Raw genomic sequence first — 18,080 nt, 5'->3', positions numbered from 1 at the left:
CTGCGTCACGCCCCTCAGAGGGTTTTCTCAGAAGCGACACCCATTGCCACCAACCAAACTTACTCCCAGGTAAAGGATCATGACCAGCCAGCCTAGATATGTGGGAGGGGTGCCTTTCTATTCCCCCCCCCCAAGGAATGCGGGCACACACATCAATGACATCGCAGAGTATCAGGCTGTGTGTTTGCATGAGCACGTACTTCTGGCCTCTGCAATTGATTTGCTGCTACTGTTCCTTTCCCATTTCACCACAATAAGCCACAGCAACGCGTGGCTGGGCCCCGCTAGTAGTATATAAGAATCTTAATGTTTCCCCTTTTAAGTGGGGAGAAGGAATTAAATCTGACTTTCAGTACAATAATGCACATCTCCATTGTCCAGATTCCCTCAAGGGCAGCTATAAATTGAATTATAAATAAATAAAGGGTTTTGTTTTTTTTACAAGGAAGGTTCTGTTCTAGGCTTGCTCAGCATCAAGGGGCTTCTTTGGTTCTAGTACTCTTTCAATGGAATTCTTCTCTGAGAAGATTCCACCTGACTTAATACTTTCTCTTTCTTTTGGTTGTCCAATTGGCATCGATCAGATTCTGCACTGGAGCTCTTTACCCTGATGGAAAACAGCCAGATCCAGACTGACCAGCGCCGTTCTCTTCCATCCCAAGAGTACTGGATCTTCAAGCACACGTACTCAGTGGAGGAGGCTCGCCTCTGGTGTCTTACACGTAAGATAACCTATCTGCCATCTCTTGAGAACAGACTCTGTTGCTACTAATTACAGTCCAAATCTGTGCAGGCTGACTCCAGTCTAACCCCAATGAATTCACTGGGCTTAGACTTGAGCCAGGTCTGCAAAGAATTGCACAGTTAGTCAGCAGTTTTATACATTTACAACCCAATTTTTTGGGGGGGGGGCGCTGAACAGGAGGAGGAGGAGTTTGGATTTATATCCCACCTTTCTCCCCCATAAGGAGACTCAAAGTGACTCACAAGCTCCTTTCCCTTCCTCTCCCACAACAGACACCTTGTGAGGTAGGTGGGGCTGAAAGACTTTGGAAGAACTGTGACTAGCCCAAGGTTCCCCAGCAGGAACGTAGGAGTGCAGAAACACATCTGGTTCACCAGATAAGCCTCAGCCACTCAGGTGGAGGAGTGGGGAATCAAACCTGGTTCTCCAGATGAGAATCTACCTGCTCTTAGCCATTACACCATGCTGAAGCAACTCCTGGAGGTGATACAGCTCTACGCTGGTGGAATTGACCCCCCCGCCGGACACTTACGCTGGTGTAGGGGTAAATCTGATGGCTGGCCGATGTGGTGGCCACCTTGGACTCCCTGAAGCAGCACTGAGCATCAGCACTGCTCCCTGAAACAGCACTGTACTGCTGTGTTACATATTTACAATGCTAACTGTACGCTTAAGATTACATCTTGACCACACATCCTACTTCTCTATGTCCATGTGCCAACTCTAGTCTATTCTGCTAGAACAGGAGTTTGCAATCTGTGGCTCTCCAGATGTTCATGGACTACACTTCCCATCAGCCCCTGCCATCATGGCCAATTGGCTGATGGGAATTGTAGTCCATGAACATCTGTAGAGCCACAGATTGCAGACCCCTGTGCTAGAACAAAGAAAACAAGTTAACGTTATACTTTCTGATGTATGTTCTCACTAACATGTATGCCAGCCATTCTCAACTAGGGTTCCGTGGTACCCTCGGGTGCCGTGAACATGTCCCAGGGGTTCCGCGGCAACACTACCGCCCCCCCATATTTTTGTGGTTTCTCCCACCGGCGCCAGCAAGGACATGGAGTTGGCCCATGGGGCAAGGCCTGCCACAAGGTCAGCAGCCACCACCACCCCCAGTGCTTCCCTTCACCCTGGGAGGGGAAGGTGGGGTGTGTGGCAAGCAGGGGCAATGGGAGGGGACAGTGGAGGGTGGCGGCAGGGGTACTATGAGATATGAAGAGGTCAAGGGTACCCTGACCTCAAAAAGGTTGGGAAACACTGATGTTTGCATTGGCTATCTGACTGACCAATAGTTAATAAATAGGTCAACTCATTGCAGACCGACTTCAGCATCCTGTTTACATACAAACAAATGTTAACCCTTTCGTGACTGGTTATGGCAGACACTTGCAAGTAACAACAACTTTCTGCGGCTCTTGTCCTTTCTAGGTTGTGCAGAAGATGAATTCTGTCATCTAGCTGATATTCCGAGCGTTACGACCCAAGCATACTTTACTTGCACCCTCTATCCTGTGGCTCAGGTGTGTGATAATATCATCGACAGCATCCCTGAAAATTGCATCACTGTGCTCCCCCGGAAGCCAAACGTTTTATTTCAGAAAACTGGTGAGTGTAGGCTGTCACCTTCAGCCGCATAACAGCTGTATCTCTGCAAGAGTGAACCACTGTCTCTGCTCTTAAAATGAAAGGTGACATGGTAGAGAAGTTAATTCTGTGAATCAGTTCTATGCGTTGCTGTTCAGACTTCTGTCATGACCCTCTGGTGTCGTAGCCTGGGTCCTGCCCTATTTCTGTCTACTTAATCCTTACTTCCATATTCCTGTCTTCTGAATGCCTACTGCCATATTTCTGTCTTCTGAATGCCTACTGCCATATTTCTGTCTTCTGAATGCCTACTGCCATATTTCTGTGTTCTGAATGCATACTGTTATATTTCTGTCTTCTGAATGCCTACTGCCATATTTCTGTCTTCTGAATGCATACTGCCATATTTCTGTCTTCTGAATGCCTACTGCCATATTTCTGTCTTCTGAATGCCTACTGCCATATTTCTGTCTTCTGAATGCATACTGTTATATTTCTGTCTTCTGAATGCCTACTGCCATATTTCTGTCTTCTGAATGCCTACTGCCATATTTCTGTCTTCTGAATGCCTACTGCCATATTTCTGTCTTCTGAATGCTTACTGCCATATTTCTGTCTTCTGAATGCTTACTGCCATATTTCTGTCTTCTGAATGCCTACTGCCATATTTCTGTCTTCTGAATGCCTACTGCCATATTTCTGTCTTCTGAATGCCTACTGCCATATTTCTGTCTTCTGAATGCCTACTGCCATATTTCTGTCTTCTGAATGCCTACTGCCATATTTCTGTCTTCTGAATGCCTACTGCCATATTTCTGTCTACTGAATGCTTACTGCCATATTTCTGTCTTCTGAATGCCTACTGCCATATTTCTGTCTTCTGAATGCCTACTGCCATATTTCTGTCTACTGAATGCTTACTGCTTAAGCAGGCCTGGGAATGTTTCCCTGTACTAGTCTGCCTTTATCTCTGCATCTGCAGGGTGTGTGTGTGTATGGAAGCTGAAAAGTTTTCATCCCAGTTCTCACCATCTGAGGTTGGGGTGTGTGTGTGTGTGTGTGTGTGTGTGTGTGTGTGTGTGTGTGTGTGTGAGAGAGAGAGAGAGAGAGAGAGAGAGAGAGAGAGAGAGAACACACCTTCCTCCTTCTGGGAAGGGAATGGGGAGTTGTGGGCATGATGTATGTGTGTTGTGGGACATAATGCTTTGTCTGTTTTAATGTGTTCAGCTCTGACATTATAAGTCAACAGCTTTCTTATGCTTGCCATCAATAAATGAGAATTCATGGAACTGGAGCCAGCCCAGTCTTAATCGTTTTCTGTCTTTCTTCCTTGTTTTGCAGTCTCTCTAGGAGGAAGCGTGAAGAACTTTTATACTCGTTTACCTTTCCATAAAGTTTCAGGAATCTCTGTGAGAAACAAGATGGATATGACTGGGAAGGCTGTTGGAGATGGGTCAGTTTTCCTTTCTGTTCTGGTTTGTGAGTGAAGGGGGAAATGGTGAAGCCAGAATGAGTCCTAGTATGGCCATGCCAGCAAAGGCCAAGTAAAGAACTGAGGGGAATGTTCGACCTAGTGCTGGTTCGGCGCTGTTATCTGTGCTTTCAGTTCAAGTCTTGAAAAGTCTGCATTCCTCGCCTCATAGGACAAACAGCCTTTAACACAAATGTTGTTGTCTTAAACACAGCAGTCAGCGGTTCTTCTTACTCTAGTAGCAGAGGCGTACAGGGAGAAAATGGCACCTGGGTGCCACCCCCTTCCCCTGCGGCCCCTCCTCGCCCCCCACTTACCTTTTTCACATGGCTGAAAACAGCTTTCTACTGGCTGAAAACAGGTCAGGCTGGTGGGGTGGGGCTAGGCCTGGCAGGGCAGGGCAGAGCAAGGGGGGAAGGGGTCAGGAGCAATTTTCCGCCCCCACTGGCATGCGCCCAGTGCACAGCGCACCCCCTGTCCCCTTATAGCTACGCCTCTGGCTAGTAGAGTGAGACAGATAAGGTAGCGATATTTTTAAAGGTATGTTCAGAAGCAGATATTTCCATTGGTTACAATTTGGTGTAGCATTATCAGGACAGTGTATCTATAGCAGTGTTTCCTAACCTTTTCGAGGTCGGGGTACCCTTGACCTCACTCTTCATATCTCACGGTACCCCTGCCGCCACCCTCCACCTTCCCCTCCCATTGCCCCTGCTTGCCACACACCCCACCTTCCCCTCCCAGGGTGAAGGGAAGCACTGGGGGTGGTGGTGGCTGCTGACCTTGTGGCAGGCCCTGCCCCATGGGCCAGCTCCATGTCCTTGCTGGCGCCAGTGGGAGACACCACAAAAATGAGGGGGGCAGTAGTGTTGCCACGGTACCCCCGGGACATGTTCACGGCACCCCAGGGTACCACGGTACCCTGGTTGAGAATGGCTGATCTATAGAGACACAGTTCTCTCTCAGAACTCTTAGCCCCACCTACCTCACAAGATGATTGTTGTGGGGAGAGGAAGGGAAGGAGTTTGTAAGCTGCTTGGAAACTCCTGACTGTTGAGAAAAGTGGAGTATAAATCCAACTCTTCTTTTTGTTTTTTTTTAAAACAAATTGTTTTTCCTCAGGTTCCTGGACTGTGAGCACTTGTGTGATGCAGATCCTTGTTGCACGGGCTTTGGACTTTTAAATACTTCTCAAGGAGCAGGTATTAATTACTGAGGTTGAAAGACATTTATGTTTCCATGATAGCTTGCAGCTCTGTTAGTCTTATTCAGTGAAAGGCCTAATTCTGCGAGACATGTTACACGAGCCACCACTATCCAAGGCGTGATCCTTGTAAGCCTGCTGGAACCATGAGGAAAAAGGGGAAATAAATATTTTAATAAAATAACTTAATAAATAAAATCCCAGGATACTTGGAGCCCAAGGAAGAGGCAAATAGGTCACCCGTAGTTGTTTCCGCTAGGAAAAAATTGCGTGGGATGAAAGCTGGGACCACCCCCTCCCCATGCTCACAGTGCTTCAAGCCACCCTGAAGAGTTGACCAGTTTCAGAAGTTAGCCCCCTGTGTAAATGTGACTGTGAGTCAGGTCAAGGGACCCCCAACCAATGTGTGACATGATTATCTAGCTAGATCCTAAAGGATATGGTGGTTTTATTTACACGCAAGGTCACTAGAGTTGCGTGCCCAAGAAACTACCGTAACTTTGGTTAACACAGAGAATGGTTAAGAAGTGGCATGACGGCTACAAGCCATTATTTTAAATTCAGTTGTTTGGACCAGGGAAATGATGCATACGACCCCTCTGCGCAGAGGCGTAGCTGGGCCAAACTGTGCTCGGTGTGCATGCTACATTTTCCACCCCATGCCCCCCGGTGCCCCCTGTGGCGCTCCCCGCAGCCCCCCCTTCCCACTTCCCACACTTACCTTAGTTCCTTTCCTTTTTCAAAACTTTTTCAGGCTGCAAAAGGCCTGTTCTCAGTAAAAACAGTCTGAGGAACTACAGTTCCCAGAAGACCTTGTGAGCCCCAAGGTCTCCTGGGAACTGTAGTGCCTCAGGCCGTTTTTACTGAGAACAGGCCCTTCGCAGCCTGAAAAAGTTTTGAAAAAGGAAAGGAACTAAGGTTAGTAGGGGGGTGGGTGAGAGCCACTGGGGGTGGGGGGCGCTGGGGGAAGGGAAGGGAGAGGGGCCTGGGGGCGATTTTTGCACCCCCCAGGCATGCGCCCAGTGCATGGCGCACCCCTTTCCCCTTATAGCTCCGCGACTGCCTCTGCGTTACATAGATGAGCCCGCTCTGTATACCACTTCAGTGATCAAATTAGCTACTCTTCCACAGCTGCCTTTCATTATTTTTACTGTCAGATAACTAAAAGATTGCTTGATCTAACTTTTGTTGAACCTGAAAGCTTCTCTGCTGTGCCAGATTTTGTCAGAGAGCCTATCTAGGACAGTGAGCAAGTTCCCCTCTAAAGACCATAGTATCACAACCCTTGACAGCTGTATATTTCTCTTTTGTGTTTTGTGGCGCATATGTGGGGATTGGGTGTTGTGGGTTTTCCGGGCTGTGTGGCCATGGTCTGAAGGTGCCAACTGTAGATACTGGTGAAAATTTAGGAGCAAAAACTACCAGATCACATCCACGCAGCCTGGAAAACCCACAACAGCCGGTTGATCCGACCATGAAAGCCTTAGATCATATAAATATGGAGATCTAGATACGTTGTGGATGATGAGATAGAAGCCAAGTTCTGCCCTGTAGGCCTGCAGTCTGTGTGCTTAATTACTTACGAAGTGACTACCCTGGATCCCTCTCCTTTCTGCAGATGGCCAAGTGTTGTGCCTGATTTTGAATAGTTTGGGAATACAAACCTGCAGTGAAGAACTGAGAAATGTCTGGAGTGTTTCAAACTGTTCATCTCTGAAAACGGAAGCCAGGAGCCACCCCTTTGGCTGGTACCAAAAAGGAGGTAAATAGGAAATCTAACAATCTGCCAGTATTTGAATAACATTTTTAAAAAGATTATAAAGGCTGTTTCCGCACAGTCTGTCTTCTTTGATTAACTTGAAGGGAAAGCCCAGGGAAGCCAGTTCAGATTTTCTTCTGGTTCAGAACTGAGCCTTTACAACGTCATCCACAGAAGCAACTGCATGTGAACCAAAAATTAAAACCAATGTTTTGATAATGGCCCATTGCGCACAACACAACTATGACTCTTTTTTTTTCCTGGGCAGCACAGACAAAAAAGGCATCACAGGAATAAGAGGCTTTTTCTCCCGTCTGGCCATTTCCTCCCATCCGAGTTTAAAGCTCTCTTGCCCGCCATTTTATGATGTTGCAGGGATTCCCCGTGCCTGCAGCCCTTTAGGCGAAATTCTCCCTGGGATGTTTGCTCTTCAGGCTCTGCCATTGGGCGCCTTTCCAGCCCATAAAGTACATGTTTGTACTGAGCTCATTCTTCCGATTCCATCAATATTCAGCTTTCCATTTTTTATTTTTTTTATCAGCCGTCTTCGAAGACACCCGCACACAATTTAAAAATCGGCATGGATTCTGAATGTGTGTGCGCGTGACTTTTGAAAACAGCTTGTCGAAAACAAAAAAGGGGGAAAGCTTCAGATAGCCAGAATTGGTGGGACAAGCTGCAACCCCGCTGCCCTTGAATGGCACTGCCCTTTGAGATGGGTCACTTCCAGAGGTGGGATCCAGCAGGTTCTCACCAGTTCCCGAGAGTGGGTTGCTAATTATTTGTGTGTGCCAAGAGCGGGTTACTAATTGGGTCTGCTTTTCCGTTAGAAATTCCACTAGGTCCAAAAATCATGAAGTCCTGTTGTTTCCTATGTGGCTGGTTAGCAAAGGTTGAAAACGGGATAATTCTCCCTGTTGGGCTGTTTTAAAAACATGTTTTAGAAATATGGTAAAGTTCCTTGTTTAAGGAAAGTCTCCTTCTTTTGATTTCTAGAAACAAAATTAAGTATTTGAAAGTATGAAGTATTTGACAGGCAGTCAATTAGAGGAGAAGTGGTTGTTTCTGTTGGCAGTAGACGATAGGACTTGCTATAATGAGTTTAAATTATGGACAGAAAGATACCAGCTGGAAATTAGGAACTTTTTTTTACAGTAAGAGTTTTTTACAGTAACAGAGAAATTATTAATGCCCCGCCCCTGGAATGCCCGGCCACGCCCCTATTGCGCCCCGCCCAGCCCCATTGGTGCTGCACCACTGTTTGAATCCCACCACCATGGGAACCTGTTACTAAAATTTTTGGATCCCACCACTGGTCACTTCCCTCTGCTTAATGATAAAATTACCCCTGATTGTTCCTGTATTTGTCAGATTCCCCATTCAGACAATAATTCACTCGATGGGTTCAAGGCTTTTATTGCAGACATGTCAGGAACATACGAAGAGAGTTCTGGCGGAAAGCGCGCCAAACTCTCGATAATATGAGTGAAGTCTCCCCACCCTCGTATGACAAGCAGACATATTTCACATTGTCCAGCCTGCAGTCTCTTCCCAGCCGCAGAACTGCAAGGCCACAGCTAGAAGTGATTACACTGAACCTGCAAAAGCGAAAGCAAATCCCCCCTCCCCCAAACAGCACCATTATGACAGTATTAAACCATTTATTTCTTAGTAGTTTGTGCACTTGACTTACCGATTAATTCTCTGAGTCTGAAACAGAAAAGCTTTTCTCTGTGTAACTTCCAAGTCCTAAGGCCATCTGCAGCTTGGAAGAACTTTACATTTTTCCGGGTGGCTGAACTCAGTTAACCTGCTGGTCATCTTTTTATATCTCAAGCCATCTAATTAGTATCTTGCCCGGTGGTGGCTTTTTCCTGTAGGCCTCGTATTTCCTCCCAGATAGTGTTTATAGTTCCTTTATCTTTTCCTTGACAGTCTAATTATCTTGACCAACAATAACTTGGTTTGGAATAGCCAGCTGACCGCAGCGGCTTTCTGCAGGCATCTGGGCGGAGTGTCTCAAGCTCTACTTGACTCAAGAAAATCACAAAATGGTAGCCCTGATCCTGACCCTCTGATAGCAGCAGAATAAAATGAAGGCTTGTTTCTACTTATTTTATGCAGGAAATATGAATGTGGCTTTACTGAATTGCCCTAGCAAATCAGATAAAACATCTGTTCCAAAGACCCTACTAGTGAAATTTCAAGTGTGTGTGTGTAGGGGGGGGGGGGGAGTTCAGAGGAAGGGGAGACCAAAGTGTAACAGGTTGCAGCTGGGGAGACTTACTCGTGAGTCAGCCCAACCTGTGACTTACCAAGTCACATGCATCCCTCCCAGCCATCTGGCCAGCTCTCTAAACCGATCAGCAAATATATACAGTCAAACCAATACTGAAAAATTTGAGGCCAGCCAAGCCTAAAAAACAATGACTGTATATATAGGGATACAAGGCAATGAGGTATAAGCAGTTAGTTTGAGTATAATTTCAATAGATACTTCATAAACCATTCATAAAGATTATTCATAAAGATATATTGTGATTATTTAACTGGATATAAAGGTAATAAACAAACATATAATGAGAGCATGTCATAAACATTGTCCATGAGGCACGAAACCTGCAATAGTCATATTGCGTATGAGCTGTCTGCTAATATGAAGCATTGAGCAAGTTAGTAAAGGTGGCTGTTGGTACAGCTTCCAAAAGACTGGACTTGAAAGGTACAGATTTCCCACTGTAGAGCACTGTGCATACAAGAGGCAGCTGTGCAGAAACCTACCTTAGTAGGATGTATGTCCTGGTAGTTCCCTCAATACTATCAAGACTCTAGGGTCAGGAACTTCTATATCCAATTTCCACTCCCCCCATCAATCTTTCCACATCTTTCCACATCTGTGGCTTTTATGGTAGCATCCCGCTCCATCATGGCTACTTGGGAAGGCTAGCCCCATTCAGACACATTTATAAATTTATTTGGGGACTCTTTATAATGGATTGAGGGATGGCAGAGATTCATCGTGGGTTCGTTTTGCAAACAGCTGTCTCACTGCTCCTTCACATGAACACTGCTGGGTGATTTTGGGCTGGTTACAGCTCTCTCAGCCCCACCAACCTCACAAGGAGCACAAAAACCAACTCTTCCTCTTCCTCTTCCTCTTCCTCTTCCTCTTCCTCTTCCTCTTCCTCTTCCTCTTCCTCTTCCTCCTCCTCTTCCTCTTCCTCTTCCTCTTCCTCCTCCTCCTTCTCTTCCTCCTTCTCCTCCTCCTCCTCCTCCTCCTCCTCCTCCTCCTCCTCCTCCTCCTCTTCTTCTTCTTCTTCTTCTTCTTCTTCTTCTTCTTCTTCTTCTTCTTCTTCTTCTTCTTCTTCTTCTTCTTCTTCTTCTTCTTCTTCTTCTTCTTCTTCACATGTTCTGTTTTTCCCCAACAGCCAATATTCCTGGTGTGTGCCCACCTGTTCATCTACCTGGAAGAAGAGAAGAAAATGGTAAGGAGACAAAAATACATAAATGGTGCAACGCTGAATGTCATGTTTTTCTCTTTTGTGGATGGTCCATTTTCTTTCAAACCCAAGAAGCCTCTCTCAAAATTCTCTCCGGATACCTCATTAACAGTCCACCTATGCACAGCCCTGGATTGCACACATGTAATCTAGTCAGGGCTGGACCAAGGACTAGGCCCGCCAAGGTGACTGCTGTAGAAGCTGACCTTCAATCACACAATGAAGATCCTTGTGATGTGGTGGCAGCAGCTGCCAAAGCAACATTTTCAAAAATTCACACCATCAAATGTGCCATGGACAACCAAAACCCCCTGCCTAGCTCCACCCACTTAAAAAAACTTATCAGGCACCTGGAAAGGTATTGGCAAGCATAAGGTGACCAGATTTTCACCTCGCAGGAGCACACTGCCTTTTGGAGCGATCCCCGGTTTCCAACCCTGTCACAGGATCGGGAGCGCCCCAGAAGGCAGTGCGGCAGCGCGGGAGGCTGCCGCACTGCCTTCTGGGGTGCCCCTCTTTTTCCCGCCCTGTGACAGGGTGGGAAAAGGGGAGCGCCCCAGAAGGCAGTGCAGCAGCCTTCCAAAAATCGGGAGATTTACAAAACCCCGCGGGACGCGGGACAAATTGCTTAAAAGCGGGACTGTCCCGCCAAAAGCGGGACATCTGGCCACACTAGGCAAGCACCATGATGACACCCATGGATGCCATGGCTGGTGACCTTAACATGGACCCACCAGTGTGGTGTAGTAGTTAAGAATGATGGAGTCTCATCTGAAGGACTGGGTTGATTCCCCACTCCTCCACATGAACAGTCAACTCTAACCTGATGAACCGGATTTGTTTGAAAATAATTCATCTCTGTTTCTTCATGTGGTCCATCTCACAGCAGCCACGAAAAGACAGAACCTTACGATATTGTCCAAGATATTTGCAGCTACTCATTCCAGAGAACTGAGGTTGTGCGCTATTTATAAGCAGCCTGTTTTAAAATCGAGGTAAACATCTGGCTTGCTTGTCTCCTGTTGTGCCCAACGCCCACAGGGGCAGTGTCAGAAGAATGCAGTGGGCTTCCATTCCACATCTGACAGCCCTTCCATGCCGTAAAATAACAGCTTTGTAGGCACAGCAAAGTAGCAATCCCAGGGGCAAGATTATAGTTATTATAACCAGGGAGGAGTGAGGGGGAGAAAAGGCACAGGCTGCTGCATTTTTCTCCAGCGAGGCTGGCAAAAACACACGAGCAGAACACATGCTTGAAATAAACCTTATGCATTACGCATTATTCCCAAATCCTTGGCAGTTGGCAGGGTGGCAACAGTGCAGTTGCTCATCGTAAAGGCGCTGGCGGTAGCCCAGGGAAGCGTACAGAGCCAGCACAGATTCCATCTCCACAGAATTATCATGATTATTCCATGTTGCCAAGACAATGCTGCAAATGTCCATCGTGCCTCAGACAGGAGGTAGGACCTTAGCTAGAAGAGAAGAAAAGTTTGGATTTATATTCCCCCCCTTTCTCTTCTGTAAGGAGACTCAAAGGGGCTGACAATCTCCTTCCCCTCCCTCCCCGACACAACAAACACCCTGAGAGGTAGGTGGGGCTGAGAGAGCTCCAAAGAGCTGGGACTAGCCCAAGGTCACCCAGCTGGCATGTGTTGGAGTGCACAGAAGAAGAAGAAGAGTTTGGATTTATATCCCCCTTTTCTCTCCTGCAGGAGACTCAAAGGGGCTGACAATCTCCTTGCCCCTCCCCCCTCACAACAAACACCCTGTGAGGTAGGTGGGGCTGAGAGAGCTCCGAGAAGCTGTGACTAGCCCAAGGTCACCCAGCTGGCATGTGTGGGAGTGCACTGGCTAATCTGAATTCCCCAGATCAGCCTCCACAGCTCAGGTGGCAGAGCTGGGAATCAAACCCGGTTCCTCCAGATTAGATACACGAGCTCTTAACCTCCTACGCCACTGCTGCTCAAAGGGGCTGACAATCTCCTTCCCCTCCCTCCCCCACACAACAAATGCCCTGTGATGTAGGTGGGGCTGAGAGAGCTCCAAAGAGCTGTGACTAGCCCAAGGTCACCCAGCTGGCATGTGTGGGAGTGCACAGGCTAATCTTAGATCCCCAGAGAAGCCTCCACAGCTCCAGTAGCAGAGTGGGGAATCAAACCTGGTTCTCCAGATTAGAGTGCACCTGCTTTTGACCACTACACCATGCTGGCTCTCATTAACCATGCTAAATAATATTATGTAGGCTATATTATAAACAGTGTCGGCGTGGCAATAAAAAAATGAATCTAGGTTTGCAAGAAACGTCAGTACTGCGTATAGTTCCGTTTTCTCCAGTATGTCCATCCCCCCTCCAACAGCTCCCCCAGAAGAAAAGTCCATGCCCTCCCCAATGTCTTCAGATTTTCTGAAAAATTTACATCTCTAGGGTTTTTTTTGCCCTGACCTGGTTGCCCATGCTAGCCCAGTCTTTTCAGATCTCAGATGCAGAGCCGTACGAGGGGGAATTGCACCCGGGGCATGTGTGTTCCCTGCGCCCCTGCCACTCCCCCACATGTCCCCACCCGGAACGCCCCTGCACTGGCACACGCTCAGTGCAAGACGCCCCCTCTATCCCCTGGGTGCTACGCCACTGCTCAGATGCTAAGCAGGCTCAGCTCTGGTCAGTGTTGAGACCACCAAGGAAATCCAGGGGTACGAGGCAGAGACAAACCACCTCTGAGCATTCCTTGCCATGAAAGCCCGAGGAAGTTGCTGTCAGTCGTCTGTGGCTTGGCAGCAGAACAACCCAACCCCAAACCAAATTTTATTTCAGCTCGCTTACATTTATAGCAACTGATAGTAATGTCAAATGACCACCGTTTATTCAGGGAGCTGTGTTCAGCTGTTAGATTGGAGTCCAGTAGCACTTTAGGGAGCAACGTGAAAGTCAGGGTGTGAGCTTTCCAGAGCCAAAGCTCATTTAGGTCAGACACAGCCGCTACTCAAATTGAAATATTGTACCGCAGCTACCCTCTGAAACTATTTTCAAGCTGTAACCTCCTGTCCTTTGCCAAAGCCTGTGATAGATCTAACTCACGCTGCCGCTTCTTCCCACATCCCAGCGAAAAGAACATCTGGAAAACAGCAACCATCCCTGGGAGAGGCGTGTAATTTTACAATAAAGTTACAGAGCTAGTTGGATCCAGATAGCTGTAATTATCCACTGGAAGTAGTTGGTGGAATGGGGTTAGGATGAGCACAGTCTGAGCTGTGCGAAAAAATGCACCATTCGCATGACTGAATGGTCACACAGAGGCAATGTTCCCTGTAAGCCGCACAGCTGTGAAGTCATTGTATTGGTGCTGTGTAGACTGGGCATCCACCCAGCAGGGGGAGCTCTCTTAGGCAGCTCAGTTCCTCTCACTGATCGGGGACTTTCGCACAGTGGTGGGGAGTGACTAGAGCAGTGAACATAAGAACTAGCCTGCTGGATCAGACCAGAGTCCATCTAGTCCAGCATTCTGCTACTCGCAGTGGCCCACCAGGTGCCTTTGGGAGCTCACATGCAGGATGTGAAAGCAATGGCCTTCTGCTGCTGCTGCTCCTGAGCACCTGGTCTGCTAAGGCATTTGCAATCTGAGATCAAGGAGGAACAAGATTGGTAGCCATAGATCGACTTCTCCTCCATAAATCTGTCCAAGCCCTTTTTAAAGCTATTCAGGTTAGTGGCCATCACCACCTCCTGTGGCAGCATATTCCAAACACCAATCACACATTGTGTGAAGAAGTGTTTCCTTTTATTAGTCCTAATTCTTCCCCCCAGCATTTTCAATGAATGCCCCCTGGTTCTAGTATTGTGAGAAAGAGAGAAAAATTTCTCAATTTCTCAAGCAGTGGTTCTCAACGTTCCGCATGCCACGACCCTTTAATACAGTTCCTCATGTTGTGGTGACCCCCAACCCTAACATTTATCCATTTTACAGATGGAGAACACTGATGCAGAGAGTCTTAGGCGACCCCTGTGAAAGGGTCGTTCGACCCCCCAAAGGGGTCCCGACCCCCAGGTTGAGAACCACTGGATTAGAGGGACTATTTCATGGGGGCAAGCATGATGCCCATTCTCTCTCTCCACGGTGACAGGTCATCGACACAGGGCTATATAAACTGATCTTCAGTTTCCTACTGACTGGCAGCTAGATTCAAAAACTAGAGGCATTTTGGAGACCAACAGGATTTTCAGGGTACGAGCCTCTCGGGCTCAAAGCCCTTTTCATAAGATAGGTCAGAATGACCCTATTGTAGGTCTCCAAGTTCTCCTGGGTTCGAATCTAGCTTCAGACCAAAACAGATGCCCTCCGCAATGGTCTTCACCGATTGGCAGTGAGAGGTGTGAGAGTGGCATAGTGGTTAAGAGCAGGCAGTGATGAAGGGAGGGAGAACTGCGCTCAGGGCATGAGCTGCCCTCGCGCTCCCTCCGGCTTCCAAAACACCTCCGAAACGCCCCGCTCTGACGCACCCCCAGTCCTGCCCCCGACAAGTGACGGCAATGGCGGTGCCTGGGACAAGTCGCCCTGGATGTCCCCATTGCCACTACATGACTGAGAGCAGGTGCATTCTAATCTGGATGAACTGGGTTTGATTCCCCACTCTGCCACTTGAGCTGTGGAAGCTTATCTGGGGAATTCAGATTAGCCTGTGCACTCCCACACACGCCAGCTGGGTGACCTTGGGCTAGTCACAGCTTCTCGGAGCTCTTGCAGCCCCACCCACCTCACAGGGTGTTTGTTGTAAGGGGGGAAGGGCAAGGAGATAGTCAGCCCCTTTGAGTCTCCTTACAGGAGAGAAAGGGGGGATATAAATCCAACTCTTCTTCTTCTTCTTCTTCTTCTTCTCCTCCTCCTCCTCCTCCTCCTCCTCCTCCTCCTCATCATCATCATCATCATCATCATCATCATCATCAGGCTGAAAGCATGAGATGACATAATTAAAACATGCTGCTATGTAAAATGTTCTGCAGTTTTAAGGAAGCATCAGATAATCTATGGAACAGCCGTGCCAATTAGTCTAGAACGGCATCATATCATGGAAGACACAATTCTTCATCAGATTATAAATCTATAAAAAAACCCTGTTCTGTATATAAACATAGAAAGATAAAGGAGATTTAAAAGAACAAACTCTGACTGTCAGCTGCAGCTGGCATTAGATTTAGTAACAAATTTGAGCAACGTTTGCATTTCAATTTGTTGCATTGTAAATAAAATGAATAAAACAAATGTGTTTATCTTCCATTCAATAGATAAAACCTTGTCATACAGCCTCAGAATAGTGGGACACTGATTTCATTTGGCAAAGGGAGGCCGGCGTTTTTTGTACAACATGCATATTTTCAGTGCCAAAATCTTACAGTTTAAAATCTTGAAACTTGGCAGAACAATTCAATTCATCTTTTTCCAGGATGGGAAATTAGTGAAACGTGTTGTTTGTAGGGGCTGAGACCCATTGACTGACAGCAATAAAAATTCCTTCGACTTTTCTTTTTTGTAGTCAGGATTTGTAAGCTGAATTTTGAGTTTCCTTCTGCCCTTCTTAGTGGATGACTACTCTCCTGACTTGCAAATGTAACATAGGGTGGGGTGGGGAGAGATCTCTGGTGAAAGTGAACAGTGCAGCCATGCCAGCTCCTAAGAGGAATGCCAAATTGCAGCAATGAATGAAAAACGAAAATTCACCAATGGCCCGAAACTCTCCATTCTATCTCAACGGGCCTAGCTTTTTGATGGCATAAGCCACTGATGGCGAACCTTTTCGAGACCGAGTGCCCAAATTGCAACCCAAGACCCACTTATTTATCGCAAAGTGCCAACACGGCAATTTAACCTGAATACTGAGGTTTTAGTTTAGAAAAAACGGTTGGCTCTGAGGCGTGTGTTACTCGGGAGTGAGCTTGGTGGTAGTCGGTGGCTTTGCTTTGAAGCAACCGTGCAACGCTTCCAACCGGTGAATCACGACCCTAGGAGGGTTTACTCAGAAGCAAGCCCCATTGCCAGCATCCGAGCTTACTCCCAGGAAAAGGATTGTGCTTTAGTTCTTTGCATGAAAATCAGTGGGGCTTAACAGGGTTACCTACACTGCTTCCTCAAAACTAGGTCTTAGGTTTAATGCTAATAACTGAGCCCAGGCCAGCCTAGATGTGGTGGGGGCGACTCTGTTTGCACGTGCCCACAGAGAGGGCTTTGAGTGCCACCTCTGGCACCCGTGCCATAGGTTCGCCACCGCTGGCATAAGCCATCCACAGGAAAGCCAACAAAAGTTGACTCCACTCCCGGGAACATCTCCATTGGCGAGACTCTTGTTACAAGGGAGGGCTGGCGCAGTGCTGGCATTTGTGCCTGGGGGGCAGCATTGGTGCCCCTCTTGCAAGCATTAAGTACCACCTAACACCCCAAGGACCGGGAATGATGCCAGTTGTGGAATCACGCCATCTCCGCAGCCCTTTCCGTGCCCCCCCCCTGTTATGGATTGTACTACAAGTATTCTTTGTCCTTATGTAGAAGTTACACTAGCAATTGTGCAAAAAGCCCCTTTCTGTTACAAGTAAGATCCACAACACTGTGCTAAAAACAGGCATAATTTTCCTCGTAGTGATGTTATCCCCAGAATGTTGACTCAGATAAAATTACTCCCAATTAGCATGTCTGAGGTCTATTTTTTTAAAAAAAACTTCCATACCTCTAAATTGGGTAACTTTATGACACTCGAGAGGCTTCGTAACTTGCCCGCAGTCTTAAAAGTGAGTCAATAAAAATTGTTGTGAGTGGAAAACTATCCCAATGAAAATGGCTCTGTAAGCCTCTAAAGTAACCGGCCTTATTGGCTTACAGTGGAATCCAGACAAAGCATTTTTTCTTCCTTTTTTTTTTTTTAAAAAAAGCCCAAGTAGTCATTTGCAGCTTTGTGTCTGGAATGAGCACACCACTTCCACTTTTTCCGAACTCAACAATCAACAGTGCAGAAAATTGGTGTGTAATTATTGCTTTGAAACCACGCCACCTAAATGTACGTTACTGAGAACATTCCCTTTATTGTTTTCAAGGTAAACAATTAAATGTGAATTGCTGTTCTTTTTTTTTAATCATGAGGTAGTCCTCAAAAACATATATCTGCTATAACATTGTGGGGATGGTCAAGGAGTATTTATGCTGCCTCTGTCCAATGATTTGGGCGTCTTAGTTGATAGTTCCATGGGAATGTCAACTCAATGCATGACAGCTGTGAAAAAGGCAAACTCTATGCTGGGGATCATTAGGAAAGGAATTGATAATAAAACTGCAAAGATTGTCATGCCCTTATATAAAGCCGTGGTGCGACCGCACTTGGAGTACTGTGTCCAGTTCTGGTCGCCGCATCTCAAAAAGGATATTGAGGAGATAGAAAAAGTGCAGAGAAGGGCAACGAGAAGGATTGAGGGACTGGAGCACCTTTCCTATGAGGAGAGGGGATATGATTGAAGTCTATAAAATTATGCATGGGGTAGAAAATGTTGACAGAGAGAAATGTTTCTCTCTTTCTCACAATACTAGAACCAGGGGGCATTCATTGAAAATGCTGGGGGGAAGAATTAGGACTAATAAAAGGAAACACTTCTTCACGCAGCGTATGATTGGTGTTTGGAATATGCTGCCACAGGAGGTGGTGATGGCCACTAACCTGGATAGCTTTAAAAGGGGCTTGGACAGATTTATGGAGGAGAAGTCGATCTATGGCTACCAATCTTGATCCTCTTTGATCTGAGATTGCAAATGCCTTAACAGTCCAGGTGATCGAGAGCA

General features: G+C 46.9%; 1 protein-coding gene across 1 annotated transcript in view; it reads left to right on the top strand.

Moving 5' to 3' along the window:
• The window catches only part of TG (thyroglobulin), a 188,198-nt gene that overhangs the window by 70,863 nt on the left and 99,255 nt on the right, over positions 1-18,080 (top strand). Inside the window, exons 27-32 of the mRNA XM_048508584.1 lie at positions 585-722; positions 2,180-2,356; positions 3,677-3,788; positions 4,929-5,008; positions 6,629-6,772; positions 10,198-10,254. Coding sequence (XP_048364541.1) covers positions 585-722; positions 2,180-2,356; positions 3,677-3,788; positions 4,929-5,008; positions 6,629-6,772; positions 10,198-10,254 — 708 coding nt within the window. The remainder of the gene's footprint in view (positions 1-584; positions 723-2,179; positions 2,357-3,676; positions 3,789-4,928; positions 5,009-6,628; positions 6,773-10,197; positions 10,255-18,080) is intronic.

The sequence above is a fragment of the Sphaerodactylus townsendi genome, linkage group LG09, assembly GCF_021028975.2.
Source record: "Sphaerodactylus townsendi isolate TG3544 linkage group LG09, MPM_Stown_v2.3, whole genome shotgun sequence".
NCBI lineage: Eukaryota > Metazoa > Chordata > Lepidosauria > Squamata > Sphaerodactylidae > Sphaerodactylus > Sphaerodactylus townsendi.
This window is presented reverse-complemented; position numbering and strand designations above follow the sequence as displayed.